At 43.3% G+C, this 21,071-nt stretch overlaps 1 protein-coding gene across 1 annotated transcript in view; it reads left to right on the top strand.

Moving 5' to 3' along the window:
* The window catches only part of SLC23A2 (solute carrier family 23 (ascorbic acid transporter), member 2), a 135,508-nt gene that overhangs the window by 26,950 nt on the left and 87,487 nt on the right, over window positions 1-21,071 (top strand). The window contains exons 2-3 of the mRNA XM_006758062.2: window positions 6,841-7,102; window positions 19,870-19,968. Coding sequence (XP_006758125.1) covers window positions 6,995-7,102; window positions 19,870-19,968 — 207 coding nt within the window. The 5' untranslated portion in view covers window positions 6,841-6,994. The remainder of the gene's footprint in view (window positions 1-6,840; window positions 7,103-19,869; window positions 19,969-21,071) is intronic.

Below are 21,071 nucleotides of genomic sequence, written 5' to 3'. Positions count from 1 at the left end.
TCCAAACTGCCCGCTCAGAGGCCTGCAGCGGCAGGCGGGGAACGTTGGAGTCCTCCGTCACTGAAGCAAGCAAGCCTCATGTTCAGTTTAAGCTGCCTGGCTGCCTGCCGCCATCTTGGCTGGAAGTTAATTTGCATATCTCGCTGATTAGCCAATGGGAAGGGTAGCGGTCGTAAGCCAATTACCATGTTTCTCTTTTATTAGATAGGATTCTCTCAGATTTTCTTACCTCTTGATATGGTTATAATTTGGTGTTTTCCTTTCAAACACTTCCCTCATCTGTTAGTTGAATGATAGCAGCAATGTCTGCACCCTGCCTTTTCCCTGACATTAAAATGTATCTATTGTTAATCTCAGATATCAGGTATTTATTATTGTTTTCATTGGAGGGAGGGAGGGAAGGAGGAAGGGGGCGAGAGAGAGAGATCAATTTATTGTTCCACTTATGTATGCATTCATTGGTTGGTTCTTGTATGTGCCCTGACTGGGAATTGAATCCACAACCTTGGCATATCAGGACAATGCTTTAACCAACTGAGCCAACTGGCCAGGGCGCCTTTTTTAAAGCATCATTTATTCATTCCACAAATTTTGGGGAGCCTTTTATATGGGTGCCAAATTCGGCACTGAGAGTTGGGGCTGCAGGCTGTGAATACTGCCTCTTGTTCTTTACCTGTCTGGTGCAGGACGCCGTCTCACTGTGTTAGAACCATCTTCATGGTTCCCAGACATGCAAAGAGGTGTGACCCCATCAGGAAGCACTGATGGGGGCTCCCCCAAGGCAAAGGATGCTTGTTTGGGAGGGGCTGCGTGTGCAAGAACCCAAAGGCCAGAAGAGGACCCAATACCTTCAAGACCCAAAAGAGATGACAGCATGGTGGGGGCCAGGCTTCACACAGAGAACTTGTAGCCTTCCTAAGGAATTCGGTTGTCATTTGTGACATCATCAAAGAGCATGGCAGTTTCCATAGCATGGTTGTGCTGGCCGCTCTATGGGCAAGTGGTGGAGATGAAATAAGAAAATGACAAGAGGCTGTTGTACTGCTGACAAGAGGATGGCTAGGGCTGTGGAGTGACCAGGCTGCACAGGTTTGGGACTCTTGGTCTGAGGAGGGCGGGCTTTAGCCGTCCCTGCCCCTCAGAGCTCCCTCACATCACAAGGAGGGCAGGGACTGCACAGCAGGCCAAGCAGAAGCAGTGCTTGCAGGCCAGCTGGCCTGGGCTGTATTCCTCTAGAACCGTGGTCGGCAAACTGTGGCACTGCACTAGAACAGCGGTTCTCAACTTGTGGGTCGCGACCCCTTTGGGGATCGAACGACCCTTTCACAGGGGTTGCCTAAGACCGTCTGAAAACACATATATAATTAACTATTGTTTTTGTGATTAATCACTATGCTTTAATTATGTTCAATTTGTAACAATGAAATTGGGGGTCACCACAACATGAGGAACTGTATTAAAGGGTCGTGGCATTAGGAAGGTTGAGAACCACTGCTCTAGAAGGTTGGTTGTCACTTGAGCATAATTTTATGTATTGTTTGAATAAACATTGTTAGGACAGGACTATTGACCATAGTTTGATCTTCCACTGCTTATAGCTGTGCATCCTTTGGCAAGTTACTTTACTGAAGGTCTGTTTCTACTTTTGTAGAGTTAGTATGCAAGTCAAGTAACACTATGGGAAAAAGAATTCCATTTGCATAATGAGAAGGAAGAGATGTGCCTGGCACTTGTAGGTACTTAGCTGGAAAACTGTTACTACTCTTATTGGGTCTCCTCATCATTTTCATTGTTGGTGAACCTGACCTTTCATCCACCAGCCTCTCCTTTTCCCTTTGCCTTGAGGTTAGGGCCAAAGTAGCAAATGGCCTTGTTGATTTTTCTTTCCCAAGGAGTAAGAAGAGGGGTGATGGGGGACTGTGAGTGGTTAGCCCCCAGTGTCAGATTCCCTGGGGGATTTTGCCTTTTGTTTTCACAAAAATTTTAACACACCCTAAATTCCACTCTCCCCTTCCTTATCTTTTGCTGTGCTTGCCTCTGAGCCTTAGCATTTCCCCACACAAAAGTTCAGTCTGCAGGTTGGAACATTCTGATCTGGTTAGTGGGCTGTTTCTGCCCTCGAGGCTGTCTTTACTTCATCACTCCTAGTGCTGGGCTGTGGATGCTGTCATTTTGGGACTTCCAAGGATCCGGTTCTTTGTTCAGTTTTCACTGTCCTCTCCTCTTCTTCCTTCCACTTGCCCGACTAGGAAGCCCATCTTGCCCAGGCTGTGCAGTCCTCTGCCCCAAGCCCTTCTCAGAACATCCTGCCCTGCGCTTTCTTGGGTCCCCTCCCCTCTTGTGCTCATTTGAGTTTTCAGGACACTCTAAAGCAGCGGTTCTCAACTTGTGAGTCGCGACCCCTTTGGGGGTCGAACGACCCTTTCACAGGGGTCGCCTAAGACCATCGGAAAACACATATATAATTACATATTGTTTTTGTGATTAATCACTATGCTTTAATTATGTTCAATTTGTAACAATGGAATTACATCCTGCATATCAGATATTTACATTACGATTCATAACAGTAGCAAAATTACAGTTATGAAGTAGCAGTGAAAATAATTTTATGGTTGGGGGTCACCACAACATGAGGAACTGTATTAAAGGGTCGCGGCATTAGGAAGGTTGAGAACCACTGATCTAAAGGATGTTGCTGTGTAAGAGACAGGCAAAAGGACGGGGTGGGTCCTCCCAGTACAGCTTGTAGAGTCAGTTAACGCCTGGTAGGGAAAAATGTACAGACTACTTGGTGGAAAGTGTTCTTGTCAGGATGGAACTTGTCCCCCTTGTGCCTGATGCTGGGGACAGTGTGGAGGGTGAATGGTCATGTCTGAAACAAACATGCAGACCAAATTAACCTGGGAGAGTAAATGTATTCTACATTAAAAAGTCCATCCTTTTGCCCTGGGCAGGTAGCTCAGTTGGTTAGAGTGTCGTTCCGATACACCAAGGTTGCGGGTTCGATCCCTCGTCAGGGCACATATAAGACACAACCAGTGAATGCATAAATAAGTGGAACAACAGGTTGATGTTTCTGTCTTTCCCTTCCTCTCTCAAATCAGTTTTATAAAAAAAGTTCATCATTTCCCCTGAAGTTAACATGGGTCCTCATGGATTGGAAAGCTCTTCTGGCAGGCTAAAGACGATGGGGCGGGATTGTGGAGCAAAGAGCCTGTGGGTGTCTCTGAATATGACTGTATGGCATGTGGTCTTGTGAAAATCTAGCAGTATTTCACCATCTTCTTTACCTGTCATATCTTTTGGAAAACAAGCTACTGGCTGTCAAGGTAAAGATCCCTGGGACTACTTCAGGCAGATCTTAGGAATGTTCATTGTCATGTTATATCTCTACCCCTCTTACCCCACCCCCCTGCCAGATCTGGGGAGGTTATGGGTGGCAGTGGCTAGATCAAGATGTAGATTATTATTTTTTGAATTGTTGCAGAACACTTTAATTAAAAATGTAGGAAAAAGATTAATTCTAAGTAAACACACACAATATCTGTCAGGGCTCCCAGTAGAGCCTTTAGGGTTTTCTAAGTGATGTTTGTGACTTCCCCTTTGAACATAGGAAGTCCCCACTTTTATGCTTTGGAAAGTGCATAAGTGGGTCTTCATATCCCCTACAAATAGCAGAAAAGATGAAGAAGAAATATAATAATCCACTTGTCCCTGTTCTTGAAAAAGGAAAGTTATTTAAAAAGTCACTAAACCACAGCAAGTCCCATAGACTCATTCTATTATGGGCTTTGCTCTATTTGGTGATAGGCATGTCTCTGCTTCTCAAACTGGCACGTGTCTCCCTTGGGGGACGTGATCTTGTGCTAAGGACCCACATGGCACTTTTGGGATGCCATTTTTGGGAAGAGGGAAGTACCTTTTTAAAAATACATATATACAACATAATAGGTTTATATTTAATATAGTATTTCTCTCTGTGGGGGTGTTACTCAGTTAATAGGGCTTTTTAAAACATTAAACCTCTTCTCCATTTCAGTGTCAACACAAAGTATTTTTTTTATATTAAAGTATTTTAAATCTTATTATTTTTAAATCATATGAGCATTTATTCCGATAATTCCAGCATTATGGGAGAGCAGCAGGTCATCCACAGAAACCTGCTCTTATATTAAATCTTTTCTCCATTTCAATATTAGGTACATTGAACATATTTTTTAAAACCTTCCCTCTCTTCCTCAAATAAATTAAAGTTTTGATGGGTTGTATTTCATATCTAAGTATAGTATGAACTTTGGGGATAACAAAACAAAAATCTAATAGAAATATGGAGAAAAGATTCATCGCCGATGTAGAAGGCAAGTGACTACAACTGAACAGTGGTGACCTCCTAGGGTTCTGGGCAGGAGCTTCCTTCTTCCAATTTCATGTGCTTTGTGAATTTTGATGCTATGCAATATTATTTATGCAAATTTCTTTAACCCTCTTTCTGACTAGCAGATATAAATTATATTCTACATATTCAGTACATTATCTGTTGTGAAAAAAAAAAGTCATTTAATACATCAGTTTATTCCCATTTATAGTGAAACAACTACAAATGTTTCAGTACCCTAGTTACTGATTCTTGGGAACTTTCAGACACCAAAAGCTCAGTTTTTAACCTCAATAGCACAAATGCTTTCAGGGCAAGGTTTAATTCAGGAGGCCCGTCAGTGTCACACCTGTCCGTTTCCTTTTGTGCATGTGCCCCCAAACAGGCACAAATGCCTGTGAGGCTGACAACCAGACCTAATGAGCGATTGCATCTCCGGCTTCTACTTCAACAACAGACAGCACCAAACGCAGTGGACTGAGGACTAAGAACCATAGTATAGAAACTGAGGTCATGATGTTGGTACCTTGAGGTGGCTAGATCTTGAGCACTGAAGGTTTCAAATAAATGATCCGTGTGTAATTCTATCTGACACTTAAAACACTTCCTTCTTGGAGCTCTGAATGCTTAGGCTAAGAGGTTCCACGTGTCGACGTGCCTTCCAGGAAGCAGCCATTACAGGAATGGCCAGGAGGGAAATATCTTTAAACCACGGTTGCTGTCTTGGTACTGTTGATGTTTGGATCAGATAATTCTTTATTATGGGCTCTTTCCTGTGCACTGTAGGATGTTTAGCAACACCCCTGGCCACTACCTGTTAGATACAAATCATTCTCCCCCAGGTGTGATGACCAAAAAAATGTCTCGCTATTGCCAAATGTCCCTGGAGGGAGAAATCACCCTTGGTTGAGAGCCACTGCTTTAAACAAACATGATATGAACAAGAATGCAAAATGTGCATGAACATTTAAACCAAAAGAGCCACCCAGAAAAAAAAAAAAGATGTGTGCACCCAGCTCCTCTATTGCATTGGGGCAGAACTTCATGTTCTGGCAACTGTTTTAACTCTTGAATTCTGTATAAATCTTTCTCTTTTTTGTTTATATTTCAAAATTTCCTGGCTCACCCAAAGTATCTGTTGAATGAAAAGTGCCCTTAACAGAATTCCTTGAACAGGAGGGTTCCTACTTGTATTTCTAAATGTCTTATAGGTGCGTCTCCACATTTGCTGGACAGCTTGGCCAGGTTTATTCATTCTCAGCGGGAAATTAATTGGTGCTAAGACCTGACATTCTAATCAGAGTGCCAGTGAATGTGCTCTCACCCCCCTAGAAGCCTGCTTATGCTACTTTTCCCCCCATTACAGTTTAGGCATACCTAGGCATGTTTTATTTTACATGTGCCAGCCCTCGAAGGGAGGGATCCTTTGTGTCTTTCATTTTTGAAGCCATTGGGTGGATCTTTATTGTTCAAATTATACTCCTGTTGTTTGAAATTGAGGTTTTTATTTTCTTCTTCACCAAAATTTGGCTGCATAGGATTCTTTCAGTAATTTCCTGCTTTTGACTTTCGGCTAGGTTTTCTCTTAGCCTGCAGCATTGCACTTTTCCTTGTTAAGTATCAGCTTCTCTGAGGTTCTTAGAGCACATCAGGTCCATCTTGGGCCTAGTAGTGTTGATCTCCTACCTCCTCCCCCCTGTCCCCTAATCTCTTGCTATTTTATCTCCCCTCCATTGTGGGGGGAGGCAGTTGGATTTTTTCTTTATGTATATGTTGTTATTTAATAGATAGTGAACGTTTTGGTTCTATTTTTGAGTGTGGTATTCTAGCCCATTTAAAGTTCGTCTTGCCATTTATCTGGAATTCTGCGTGGTCACTCGATCCTAGATTGGTTTTATCCCCCACCTTTTTTTATGCATCGTGTGCCTTTCCCTGCCTTTAATTGGGCACCTATAGGGAATTTAGAATGTTAATATCCGGGCAGTCATAATAAATTGGCTATAACTGCACTGTGTAGTATGATTGCCATTAGCCAGAAGTGGCTATTTAAATCAAAACTGAAATGGGATACAATTAAAAATTCAGTTTTTCTTTTACACTAGTCACATCTCTTATGGAAAGTGACAAGGCAGCTGTAGAACATTTCCATCATTGCAAAAGGTTCTGTTGGATAATACTGGGCTATAAAACATAGACCATAATGCACATCAAAGAAATACCTATTTCTTAATCCCTAGTATTCTGATATTTTTTATGAGATATGGTCTCCTCTCCAGGGGATATTGAGAATCAGTGAATGACTGTAAATGCAGAGAAGTGGGGACTTGAAAGTGTAGTAAGTAATATGTTTTTGGATGTTTGGGCATAACTTGTACTTTGACTTTTCTGGAGAAAAATGCGATGACCATGTGTCTTGTGTTGTTGCTGTGCTTATGGTGATTTGGCTGCTCTCTCTTTTCTAGGTGCTAAGAGATGGTGCTTGTGGGGTTCATCTCTGCCTGAGAATCGGGTGCTCTAGGCGCCAGAAAAGCCAACTCCGATCCTGGGATCGCTGCTTGAACAAGCCTTCTCTTCCAGCCAGTGCAGCCCAACAACCAAACCAGCCACTTTCTCTTAATGATGGGTATTGGTAAAAACACTACATCCAAGTCCATGGAGGCTGGGAGTTCAACGGAAGGCAAATATGAAGACGAAGCGAAGCACCCCACTTTCTTCACCCTCCCGGTAACAGCATTCCCCGTCTTCCTTTCTTCTTGGATCACTCTAAAGTAGTTTCTGTATTGAATCAACATAGGATTAGCTTTAATACTTATGTTTTCAGTGAAGGCTAAGGCACTTGAAAACCAAATGCTTCTCACGCGAGCCCGTCTCCAGGAGCCCTGTTGGCTGCCTATGGTTTTGGCCCTGTTCTCTGCCCAGAGCTCACCTGATGAGATTAACTCCAGGAAGGAAGCATGTGTTGCGGTTAATGTTGTAAAGCAGGCCCAGTGCTTACTCAACACTGGAGGATGTCGAAGGCTTAAGTTCATCTCCAAAATTGTGTTCTTTTGAAATTGCCTGTAACCCAACGTCAGACTTGTATTGTAATGTGGGAGATTGAATGAATGACTGAATGAACCCAAATGGCCATGCTTTGCATTATGGCAGCAGCGTCCAAGATAGAGGTCGTTTTACTCGACAGGTGATATCACTCAGTAAAGACTAATGACACACATCATAATATTCAGTGCTAGTATTTTCCAGATTAGGATTATGACTTGATGTGTAGAAAGTTACCTAAAGTGTTGGTTTAAAAAAGAAAACCACTTGCCCTGGCTGGTTTGGCTCAGTGGATAGAGTGTTGGCCTGCGGACTGAGGGGTCCTGGGTTTGATTCCGGTCAAGGGCTCATGCCAGGGTTGCGGGCTCAATCCCCAGTGGGGGTGTGCAGGAGGCAGCTGATCAATGATTCTCTCTCATCATTGATGTTTCCATCTTTCTTGATCTCCCTTCCTCTCTAAAATAAATAAAAATATATTAAAAAAAGAAAAAAGAGACCACTCTTGAAAGGAAAAGATGGTGGAGTAGATAAACATGGTACATACCTCCTCACATAACCAAATCAGAATTTACAGCTAAATTACAGAAAAACCATCATTCAGATGGTTGAATGGAAGCCTTACAACTAAGAATTGAAGAAGAAGCCACAATGAGACTGGTAGGAGGGGCGGAGAGGTGGAACAGGCTGGTTTGACACCTCTGTGTGGTGGTTTTAATTGGGAAGGATATCTTGGCTGCAGAGTCAGTTCAGGGTTCCAGTGCTGGGAAGAGAAGTCCCTATAACTTAAGGCTGTAAAAACCAGTGGGAATTGTAGCTGAGTGACACGAAGGGATTCCATTAGTAAAATCCCCAGGCAGTTCCTCTTAAAGGGCCCATATACAGACTTCCTCAGATTCACTCCCTCAGCTCCAGCACTGGGGCAGCAGCTTGAAAGGGTCCAGGTACATACAGGGAGGAACTAAATTGTCTGGCATCAGTACAGGAACTGGGGGGCAGTTTTCTCCCAGACAAAATTGCTGGGAGAAGTCGTTATTCCTTTGCTGAGACCTCCCCACCATAGAGCCAACAGGAGCCATATGAGTCTCCATTAACTTGGCCCACACTGTTCGCCCTGCCCTTGTGATTCCCTGAGACCCTGCCCCACCCAGTTTACAGCGCCACCTAATCTGTTTGCAGTAGCTTTTCCATATGAAGGGCCAGTCCTAGCTTAGGCTTCAGACTTTCCTGAAATCTCTCAAACAAGCAGCAGCTAGCCTCAGTGTGCCCCATACCTCTTAATAAGTGGCCCCAGTTTTGGCACTAGCAGCAGACTGCCAGGGTTCACAGCTTGGCCTCTCCTGGGTGCCTCCAAGCCCAACACAAGTAGCAGCTATCTGCAGATCACTCTGTAGCTTATTCTAGGTACCCCTGGGCAAGGCACAGGCAGTAGCTGACTTTTACCTCATGCATTCCCCAGAGCTAGGATACCTGGTGGTCCGCTTCAGACCACGCCAGATTACAGCCCTACCACATCCGAGAGCGATACTCTCAAGGGCCGGACTCTGAGCACCAAAGCCCCAGTGAAGCAAGTCCTCCATCAGGGTGTCTCCTGCACAGCAGCCCCTTTGCTGTAGTCGCAGCTGGTCCTCACAGCCTATTGGCCTGGAGGTAAATCCCTCCCAGTGATGCCAAGAGCAATCAGGACTCAACTATAAGAGGACAGGGCACACAGACAGAGGCGCATCTAGAGTGACCAGCTCAGGTGACTGGGGAGGCAGAGCCACTGGGCCTTCCACAGGCCACTCTACCAATTCCAGGGGGCATAGCAGCTCTACCTGATACATAGAAACAAACAGAGGGAAGCAGCCAAAATGTGGAAACAAACATGTCCCAAATGAAAGAACAGAAGAAATCTCCAGAAAAAGAACTAAAACAATGGTTATTCTCAACCTGTGGGTCGCGACCCCTTGGGCTGTCGAACGACCCTTTCACAGGGGTCGCCTAAGACCATCCTGCATATCAGATACTTACATTACGATTCATAACAGTAGCAACATTACAGTTATGAAGTAGCAACACAAATAATTTTATGGTTGGATCACAACATGAGGAACTGTATTTAAAGGGCCAGAAGGTCGAGAACCATTGGATTAGAGGAAAGGTATTTTGACTAATCGAAGCATAATCTATTGGAAAAAAGAGCAGATTTCCTATTGGAATTTGATAAGGTGGTCTAGGAAGAAGATAGGCTATGGGAGGCTGCACGATGGTAATTACTGGTGGTTTCTTCCACCTCCTTTAATTTTACATGTTTTATTTTTTTAATATATATTTTATTGATTTTTTACAGAGAGGAAGGGAGAGAGATAGAGAGAGTTAGAAACATCGATAAGAGAGAAACATCGATCTGCTGCCTCCTGCACATCCCCCATTGGGGATGTGCCCGCAACCCAGGTACATGCCCTTGACCGGAATCGAACCTGGGACCTTTCAGTCCTCAGGCCGACGCTCTATTCACTGAGCCAAACCGGTTTCGGCTAATTTTACATGTTTTAAAGTATCCATATTTCTTCCCAGGCTTCAGGGTACACATGTATTGTCAGTGAAATGGAAACAGGAAGAAAACTTACGTGTTCTTTCACTATATCTTTTTAATAGTTTGTGTATATTTCTATCCTGTCATCATGTTATTATTTGCAAAACTATTTACAAAGAAATACGTTCATTGCGTAACATTTAGAAAACAGAACGCTTTAATGAGGGGGAAATCCAAATCATTTAAAATCCTGTTAGCCAGGAAAACAACATTCTTATATTTTTCATCAAAGATGAAACAGATACTTGGTGGTTTGTCTTTTTAAATTCTGCTTTATAAAGCCCTTTAACGTCATGTTATATCATGGCATATCAATGCCATTGAAAACATCTTGTCATTGACATAATAACAAATCTTGAATCTAATTTTTCTACTTTGTTTTTCTTTCTAATTTTTCTACTTTGTTTTTTTTTTCTTTCTAATTTTTCTACTTTGTTGACATAAAGTTCCAAGACTGCAGGTCATTTTTATCGTAATTTATTTGAGCCAAATTGACCAAGATCTCAAATGCTTCCAAGAAATGACAGTTTGCAGCTTCTTTCCTGCATTTGGAATTAAGGAGGATTACATGAAGGTGGGAGAAAGCAAGGTGGAGATTAGATTATAGGACAGCCAGCAAGATTATGAGGGTGGGTGAGTTTTGGAAGGCTCTGAAAAGAGGCATTTCAAAGGTGTGTTAACCTAGATTCACAGAAACAATGGACAGGGCTTGCTTAAGGCAAAAATAAACCTTGTACTAAAGAAGTTATATGCCTGGGACATGGCTACCCACCATGACCTGCCTGGTTGGGAATTTACAATCCCATTTCCCTGCGAGGTTACTTTCTGTAGAACCCCCTTTTGTCCGCATCTTTCATTGGGACCTTGGGTTATTTCGAATTCACTGATATCATAAATGATAACTTAGTGTATGTAACCTTATTGCAGTGGTTTATACTCCCAGCAGCTCTGTGAGAGAGGACCCTCCCCTGCCAGTGCTGGATATTAGATTTAAAAAGCAGGAAATTAGTAAGTGAAAGACTTAACAACGTTTTAGTTTTGCATTTTAGTGAGATACGACACTTTTATCCCCATGTTCCTTGACCATTTATATTCTCTCTTTTGTGAGTGTCTGTCTTCCCTACTCTGCAACTTTACAGTTGCAGAGAGAATCCCTGCATCATATTTAGTTTGAGGGAAAAGCTGTAGCACTGCCTGCTTTGGCAGCGCCGAGCCTGTCTTACCCATAGCCCCAGGGAAGAGGGATATCTCACCCGGCTCCAGCTATGGAGAGCAGCTCCGTGTTGGCTTTGCGCCTTAAGTGTAAGTCTCAGTTTACAGCCCTCCGTGCCTGTGAGAACCTGTGCACTTACTCATGCTGGAACCGCAGGATGATTGAGAGTGCATGAGATCATACCTATCAGCACCAGATCATGTACACAGTAGGCAATCATCAGTGTTTGTTCCACTTCTCTCATGCAACTCCACCGTGCCCCTTGAACCAGAGAACAGTGATGCAAAAGGGCAGGTAGGGGATGTGAAAGGGAACTAATGCTATGCCTGTTGTACAGATATAACTAACGGGCTTTGGAAAACAATCTTGACTCCCTGAATACGCTTCTTCCACCCAGGGCTAACAGGTGGGCCATGGAGGGGGGGGGACCACATGGGGAGTGATTATGTAGGGGTTTTATTTTTAAAATTTTCTCCCCTTTTTGATTTTTAGAGAGAGAGAGAGAGAGACATCTATGAGAGTGAAACATCATCAATCGGCTGCCTCCTGCATGCCCCCTAACTGGAGATTGAGCCCGCAACCTGGGCATATGCCCTGACCGGGAATCACACTAGTGACCTCTTGGTTCTGGGTAGATGCTCAACTGAACTGAGCCATACTGGCCAGGCTGTCGGTATTTTTAATAGCCTCAGTCAGGATCCTGGAGGAAAGAGCTTATGGTCTGGAGTAAGGTCTCAGTGCAAATGTGACAAAAACAGAAGGAATTACTTAAGCTCTCTGGCCATTAGTTTTCTACATCTATAAAAAGGGACTGAGAATAGCATTGGTCTCAGGCTTGTCACAGGGATTAAATGAAAGCATATGTAAATTTGTGAACACAGTACCTGGCACATATGAAATGTGCCATAAAGAGGAGAATAAAGAGAAACTAGTGGTTAGTTTAGCTAAAAGGTGAAAATACTTGACTTTTTTTTTTTTTAGCAAAATACTGAGATGGGGGGAGAATCCTTTTGCTTCATCCCATGTTGAAGGGACTTCCTTGTGGCCATATTCATAGAAATCAGAAAAGAAAGGGATCCAGGTGGAAGGGTTTCCATGCTCACGCTTGATATGGTGGTGTGAGGGCCAGGAAAAGGGTTCCACGTGACACATGGTTGTAGGCAGAAAGCACACTTCTGTTGTTACGTGTGTTTGCTTAAAAGGGCTGGTACTTCTGCAGACGGTTCTGTAACCTGCTTCATCACATTTAACAAGACACCCTGGACCTCTTTCCCAGAAAGTTCAAATGTATTTGCCTCATCTTCCTTTGCAGCAGCCTGTACCATAATTTTGTTAATTGTTCCTTAAAGGGAGTTCTAATTTTACATTTTTATTTATTTTTTAAACACTAGGTAATATACTAGAGGCCCCGTGCATGAAATTTGTGCATGGGTAGAGTCCTTAGGCCTGGCTGGTGATCAGGGACGATCTGCAGGGCAACCAGCGGGGCAATCTCAGGGCCCCCACTTGCACCTGCCTTGGCTGGCCTGGCGCCACCCGTTTGCCGGCCCCACCCCGCACTGCCCCTGCCGCCGCCACTGGTTGGGGCCTATGGGCTGGGAGCAGCTCCTGCGTTGCCCCCGGTGGTCAGTGCACGTCATAGTGACTGGTCGTTCCGCTGTTTGGTCGATTTGCGTATTAGAGTTTTATATAGATAGATGATTCAAAATGTAAGAGTATAAAGGGTATAGAGTGAAAAGCCCCTTGCCTGGCCTTGTATACACCAATTCTCCCCACACACCACTTTTCAGAAATGGCTTACAAATATGTAAGCAAATGTATTCTCATCTCCTTTTATACACACATGTGTGTGTATCTATATGTCTATATCTGTAGTTCTGCTCTTGTTTTTTTTCACTTACTAATATACAGAGTGGGTTTACAGTTGTGAGAATGCAAAACAGTTTATTCTTGTATTATTATTATTATTATATTTTCCATACAAGCAACTGTAAACCTACTTTTGCCCAACCACATAATGTTGTTGTTGATGTCGGTACATCCCTATCAGAATGTAGAGTGCCTATATATAACTACAGATCATCTATGGGATGGATGTCCCATAATTGATTTACATATTCCCCTTTGATAGATGTCCATTGTTTCTAATATTTTGAATAGCCTTGCACATAGGATATTTCACTCAGATGTAAGAAAAAGATAAATTTCCAGGAATGGGAGGGACTGTTGGGGCAGAGGGTGTTCCTTACTAGGTTGAAGGGCACCACTAAGTGCCCTGTGTTGAGATCATTTCATTCCCATCAGCAAGGTGTGAGTGCCTGTTTTCCTACAGGCTTGCCAGGGAACATGGGTTGGACTGGTTTTCTTGGCCAATTTAGTCCATGGAAAAAGCTGTTGCATCTTCGTTTGAGTGAGGTTGAGACTCTTCAAATGTTCAGGAGCCATTTATATTCCTATTTTCCTTTTGGGATGTTGATTTTGTTTCTTGTTAGTTCGTATCCCTTATATTTTCTTTACCTATCAGAAATGTACCTTTGTCAGCTATAATGTGTTACCACCTGGAAAGAATGGAAGATGACGGCTCTCTTGGGTGGCGTGCTGGAACTGGCTGGGTACCTTTGGGATCTGTTTTGGAATCAATTTGTGGATGGGGCTCCATAGCGACTTCCAGTTCAGCTCTTGCAGACATCACCTTGAAGGGGAGATGTTTGGTGAAGTGGCCAGTTCAGTGCCACATGAATCTGTGCACAGCAAATATTAGCTCTCACCATCATCATGGGATGTGTGGGAGCAGGAGCACCAACAGGGTTTTCAATGTGGGCCTGTGACAGGCACATCAAACCTCCCCGCCCTTCAGGATAGGGGCCAGGAATGGGGAGAGGCAGGCATCTTCTGGCTCTTTTCAAAGGGCAAGTTGTGCTGGGGAACAGGTGGGACGAGCTGGAACCCTGAAGGTGCTCTGGCTGCTACGGCCCAGGAGCCCTCTGGAGGAGGCCGGCTGGGAGAACAAGCGAAGGAGGCTGCGCTTTGCAGGATTGGCTGAGCTGTGGGTGAAGTATTGGTTGCTCCAGAGGTTTTGCTTGCATGTGTCCACCCTGGGCTGCCATGTTTGAAGAGGCAGTGAGAGCAGATTAGGGGCTTTGCCACCTCCAGCAACTTTGGGATTGCTAGTGTAATGTTAGACCTGTCAGCTACATTTTTTTGGGTTGTCATCTAAGATTGACAAGCTCTGTAGGTTTAGCATATGCCATATTATACTCACTTTGATTTATTTTTCATGGAACTTAATTTTGAAATTTCAGGTAATATTGAAGGCAGGTGGGAGATTTTTATGTTCAGTTAAAGGACTTGGATTAAAGACGGGGAAACACTAGTCTTGATATCTTTAGTTTATTTAAAACACATTTTAATTGTGTATGTGGAGGAAATCGTGTGTGTGTGTGTGTGTGTGTGTGTGTGTGTAGGGAGGGTAAGAATAGTGTGTTACCTTTTTATTAAAGAACTAGAGGCCTGGTGCATGAAATCATGCACGGGTATGGTCCCTAGGCCTAGCCTGCGATCAGGGCCATCTTCCCCAGCTGTCAGCAGCCAGCCATGTCTCCTCCTGCCACCCACCCCGGTTCCCCATTTGCCATCCAGCAACGGGAGCCTTACGGCTGGGGGAGGGACTGAGAAGTCGGCCATTCCCACCCACTTGCCGGCCCCAACCCTGCTGCCGGTTGCCCTCTGTGTGTGGGGCGACTGGTGGGGCAGGGGCCTTGGCCTGGCACCGCCTGCATCCCCCCTACCCACCCCGGGTCCCCATTCGCCATCAGTGATTGGAGCCTGCCAGCTGGGGAAAGGGACCGAGAGGAGGTCAGGGCATCTCATAGTGACTGGTCGAGTGGTTGTTCCGGTCATTCTGCCTTTATGGTCACTGGGCTTTTATTATATAAGACAAAAGGCCCGCCGAAACCGGTTTGGCTCAGTGGATAGAGCGTCGGCCTGCGGACTGAAGGGTCCCGGGTTCGATTCCGGTCAAGGGCATGTACCTGGGTTGCGGGCACATCCCCAGCGGGGAGTGTGCAGGAGGCAGCTGGTCGATGTTTCTCCCTCATCGATGTTTCTAGCTCCCTATCTCTCTCCTTTCCTTTCTGTAAAAAAAATCAATAAAATATATTAAAAAAAAAAAAAAAGACAAAAGGCCCAATGCACAAAATTCATGCAAGGGTCTCAGCCTTCACAGCCCTGGCTTCGTCCAGAAGGTCTGGCTGTCTGGTCTAATTAGCATATTACACTTTTATTATTATAGATAGAAAGCAGTTAATTTGAGGAACTGTATCACTATTCTGAACATGATTGTTTTAATATAAAATGGTTCACTTAGCTATGAGACATATGACAGTGGTGGGCGAATCATACCAGATCCCAAAGAAAAAATAGATGCTAGTTGAGTCCTGAACCCTCTGATCAGAGGCTCAGGGTTTTCCAGGTACTTGAACTTTTCACCTTACAGGTACCTGCAGCCACTGACTGATTCCTTTGGCTTCTGTTTGAGTAACACAGGCTTATTCCACTGTCAGTTTAAATGGGCATTGCTGTGAAATTGACATTCAGCATGATCCGCTTCACAATTGCTCCTGTCATTCCTGTTTCCTGTACATTTGACCGTTTTAGGATTACTCTTCAAAACACATATTTAAGCATTATTGTCTTAGCTTAGTAGAAATAAGGCAATAAAGGCATGATTTTTATTGAGCAATCAGCACACTCCTGCATCCAAAGGCAATATAACCCTGCATATTGGAGACAAGCAGAATCAACTGACAAATTTGGGCAGAGAAAACCTGCTTTCATAGCTGATGGAGTGACTGTGCATTATTACTGTAGGAGGGGCATTTAACGCCACAAGTTTGGTTTCAAATAATTTTGAGAGGGAAAGGACATGTTGTTCCCAAAGGATTTTTAAATCATCTGTGGATATTTTTAATAAAAACCTGATCAATTTCCTGAGATGGAAGATGCCAAGAGTCCCCTTTGTTATCTGTGATGCTATTAATAGCACAAAAGGAAAGCTGTTTTTATTAAGTTTAGAAAGCTTTCCAAGACATGTTTTATTTCCCAGTTGAACTGATATTTAGAGGTTCAAAAGTGTGAAGCTTTGATAGTGTCAGACACATTTTTTATCCTTTTAAAAAATAAAGAGCTCAAGGCCTTTCCTGAAGAACTGATGTTAGCATTATTTTTAAAATTATATTTTAGGTTTTTAAAAAAGTAGACCATCAGAATAGCTAACTTAAGAAACCAAAGGAAAAGTAATAAAACAGACTAGTGTTTTACTCCCTGGTGCCCTAATGTATCTTGTGTTCAATCAGTGGGTGCCATTAACCTGGTACCCACCCATGTGACACTGAGGGGGCTTTGGGGGTGCAGATATGTGGCAGGACTGCATCCTCATTGCCTGGGCACAGCAGGTGCTCAAACACAGTTTGTTGAATGAAAATATGAGCCCTTTCCTAGCCTGGGGAGCATCTGAATTTTATAGCACTTATTTAATTGTGTGTGGGAATGGAATAAGCCGGGGGGAAATCTCCTCTTTTATGCCACATATACAGATTAAAATTTTTTTGAGGTGAAATTCACACAAAATTGAAATTTAAAAGTGAGCAGTTCAGTGACATTGAACACATTCACAATGTTATGGAGCCATCACCTCTGTCTAGTTCGAAAACATTTTCATCACCCCGAAAGGAGACCCTGTGGCCACTGGGGACGAATTTGGGTGAAGGTTAGTTTTGGCTAGGTTAGGGCGTGAACTCGGATCTGGGCTTCTCTGATGATTTAGCAACTAAACATTGTTGTTTTAAGACAGTTCATCCTGAGTGTATGTACCTCTTGGCTTCTCAGTGGGGAGGGCTGCCGTGCTAGGACTTGGAGCCTGGTTCTGATAGTAAGGTGGAGTTTCGTTTTGTGGACGTAAACTTGTCTGGGAACATGTACCCTGCTGGCAGCTAGTTTCACAGGTAAGCAAACTCCACAGACCCTGTTGGCTTGTGTAAAAAGACATACATGTCTTAGAGATAGTTTTAAAAGCAATCTTTGGCCTTGGCCGGGTAGCTCAGTTGCTTAGAGCATTGTCCCGATACGCCAAGGTTGAGGGTTCAATCCCCGGTCAGGACACATACAAGAATCAACCAATGGCCTATCTCGCGAGCCGCAGTTTGCCGAACACTGGTAACCAGTTTGGCTGAGTGGATAAAGCGTCGGCCTGCGGACTGAGGGGTCCCAGGTTCGATTCTGGTCAGGGGCATGTACCTTGATTGCAGGCACATGCCCAGTGGGAGGTGTGCAGGAGGCAGCCGATGGATGTTTCTCTCTCATCGATGTTTCTAACTCTCCCTCTTCCTTCCTCTCTGTAAATAAATCAATAAAATATATTTTAAAAAAAGAATCAACCAATGAATGCATGAATAAGTGGAATAACATGTTGATTTTTCTCTCTTTCTCCCTTCCTCCTCCCTCCCATTCTCTTGCTCTCTCTAAAATTGAGCAATAAAAATAAGCAACTCTTTATTTGAAATGATATAAGAAAATTTGCCCTGTAAGAATGATGTACCAGTTAATCGAGATCTTTGGCATACTTTAAAACCAGCTTCAGACTGGGGTTGTAAATAGGTGTGACCATGAATGAAAAATTAAATTTTTCTTTGGTCCTATGTCTTCAATCACAAAAATAAGTGGATTAAATCTCTCTGGACTGCTTCAATCTAAGCTATATTGGAACTTCAGTCTTTCTAATTTCTTCCTGTTGTAAAAATTAATTGTCCTCATTATAGAAAATTACCAACACATATAAAGGGAACAAGAAGGTAAAAATGGTCCCACTGATTAAAGACAACCACTGTTAATATTTTGGTGTACATCTTTTTTCTTTTTTTAAATATATTTTATTGAATTTTTACAGAGAGGAGGGGAGAGGACAGAGAGTTAGAAACATTGATGAGAGAAAAACATCAATCAGCTGCCTCCTGCACACCCCCTACTGGGGATGTGCCTGCAACCAAGGTACATGCCCTTGACCGGAATCGACCCCGGGACCCTTCAGTCTGCAGGCCGACACTCTATCCCAGCCGTGGGCAAACTACGGCCCACGGGCCGAATCCAGCCCGTTTGAAATGAATAAAACTAAAAAAAAAAAGACCGTACCCTTTTATGTAATGATGTTTACTTTGAATTTATATTAGTTCACACAAACACTCCATCCATGCTTTTGTTCCGGCCCTCCAGTCCAGTTAAGAACCCATGGTGGCCCTCGAGTCAAAAAGTTTGCCCACCCCTGCTCTACCCACTGAGCCAAACCGGCTAGGGCGGTGTACATCTTTTTCATTGCTCGCTTAAAAAAGCAGTATTTGAATAACATATGAATATGTACTGATTATAAAAGATCCAAATGCTAAAAAGGATGGTTGGGAGTGAGAAATGAAAGGTGCCCATCTTTTCTCCTTGCCCCTGGGTAAGCCTTCATACTGGTTAGTGACTGGATCCTTTACCAAACATTTAGACACAGGGAGGTTATTACATTTTTTATTTTATTTTATTAGCACAACTGGGATAATTCTAGGCTTACTGTTTTGTGATGTTTTTTAACCGTATTTCTTGGAGTTCTTGTCAGTACATCAATTTTCTTTTAATGGCTGAATATTATTCTCAAAATGCATATAGCATAATTTAAGAATGTCTTTTTGATGAACATTTAGGTTGTTTCCAAGTACTCAGTATTTTGAGTAATGCTGCAATTGTCAACCTTGAACATACACTTGCATGGCTCTGTTTGAAGGATAGGTTTCTTTGAGTAGACTTGCTGGTCCCAGAACATGCCTGTTCTAAATCCCAGTACTAAGTTCCCCTGCACAAAGGGAACCAGGTACCCCATTCCACCAAGAGCATAGTCTTTGTAATACCTTAAAGTAGCTTTTCTCCCACACCCTGCTCAACACCAGATTCCCCTCAGAATTTAAACATTTTTATACTTTTCTTCTCTGTGTTTTTAAAATGTAGTTGTTGGATTCATACAAACAATTATTTTCAGTATTATTTTTCAAGACAGGCAGCCAGGACCTGAGTCGCCTGTGTCACAGGGCATGCATGCAAGGGGGTTGTTCCTCGGAAGGCAGCTATGCTCACCACTATACCACCAACGCAAGGCGGGGGGGCGGGGGGGGTTGTTACTCGGAGCGCAGTGTGAGAGTGCTGTTAGGCCACTTCCTCCGTAGGGATGGCACTTGGAAGTCATTATCTTTACTCGGGAAGGCAGCTCAGTATGTCTCTCCCTGGCTCAGAAACAGCAGCTTTTGTCCCTCAGCCAAACGCTGGGGAGCCCAGTTCTGCTTTCTTTGGGTGTTCTATTTCGAGTCTCCCTCAACTGACCCTCCTGTTCACGCAGCCTCCCTCTGTGGGACACGTGGTATGTTTCTCCTCTATCAAAACACACGTGTGGTTACTAATGCAGCACACACTTGTTGCGAGTTTCATTTAAGAACACCGCAGACTTGGCTAAATTGATAGGTAAAAAATTGCACAGTTTTTGTCTCTTATGAGAATTACAAACAACTTTGGGGGGAAATGTTTCCGTACTGCAGAGAGAAATACTGTGAAACAGCCTTTAAATGCAGTGTTTCTCTTCAGGTGGTGATCAATGGAGGCGCCACGTCCACTGGTGAACAGGACAATGAAGACACAGAGCTCATGGCGATCTACACAACAGAAAACGGCATTGCAGAAAAGGTACCCCTTCCATCGCCACCCCGCTCCCCGCCGCGGCTGTCTCAGGTTCTGTCGAGGACGTGTTCTTCATCTGGGTTTTGTCTCTACCCTGCGGAGTGGGTGTGTGTTCTCTGTATAATGGAAATAGAAGTGATGAGGAGTGGAAGTTACTAATTTTTTAAAATCCTCACCTGAGGATATGTTTATTGATTTTATTTTTTTAGAGAGAGGTTGAGAGACCGAGAGAGACAGAAACATTGATTGCTCTCATACATGCCCCAGGAATCAAAAGAAGTTACTAATTTTTTAATTGTCTTAATGGCAATTAAGCTAAGTCTCATATAGAGGCCCTTATTTATATATTTTTAAAAGCCTCACTCAGCATGCCAGAAGGAAGGGGTTACGAGTTTGGGTCTGGGTGCTAATGTGACTCAGACCCTGATAATTACTTAAACTCTCTGGCATCAGTTGCTTCATCTCTAAAATGGAAATAAACAAATTTGTCTTAGGGTTGTTGTGAGGGTTAAATGAAGTAATATATGTAAAGTTATTGGCATTGTGTCTGGTACATACTACGTGTGCAATGACTAAGAGAATGAGAGAATGCAGTAGATAGTTTATTGTAGACTATGAAAACACCTTTAATGAAGGAAGCTCTGACCAAAGCAATAGAAATCACACTAAAAGTGGGAGAATCTCCTTTTGCTTCATCCTGTCTCCTTAACGGCCAGTCTGTGCGACCATTTTCCTAGATGCCAGGAGAGCTGCCCAAAGAGGGGCCAGATATTTGGATTTTTTTTTTCTTTGTATCTAACACATGTGATAAGTTTGATAATATGGCATTTTCAGATTGCATTGCAGCCCTGAGACTTCTCACTTTCATTTGATAGACTTATTTATTGATTTTATTTTAGAGAGACAGGAAGGCGGGGGGAAGAGAGAAAAAGAGAAAAACAGTGATTTGTTGTTCCATTTCTTTATACAGTCATTGGTTGATTCTTGTATGTGCCCTGACTGGGGATCAAACCCGCAGCCTTAGGGTATCAGGACGATGTTCTAAATAAATTTTAAAAATAGATTTTAACTTTATGGTGACAGTTACTAATTTGATCCATATATAATAA

This window comes from Myotis davidii, unplaced genomic scaffold (assembly GCF_000327345.1).
Source record: "Myotis davidii unplaced genomic scaffold, ASM32734v1 scaffold32, whole genome shotgun sequence".
Taxonomy (NCBI): domain Eukaryota; kingdom Metazoa; phylum Chordata; class Mammalia; order Chiroptera; family Vespertilionidae; genus Myotis; species Myotis davidii.
This window is presented reverse-complemented; position numbering and strand designations above follow the sequence as displayed.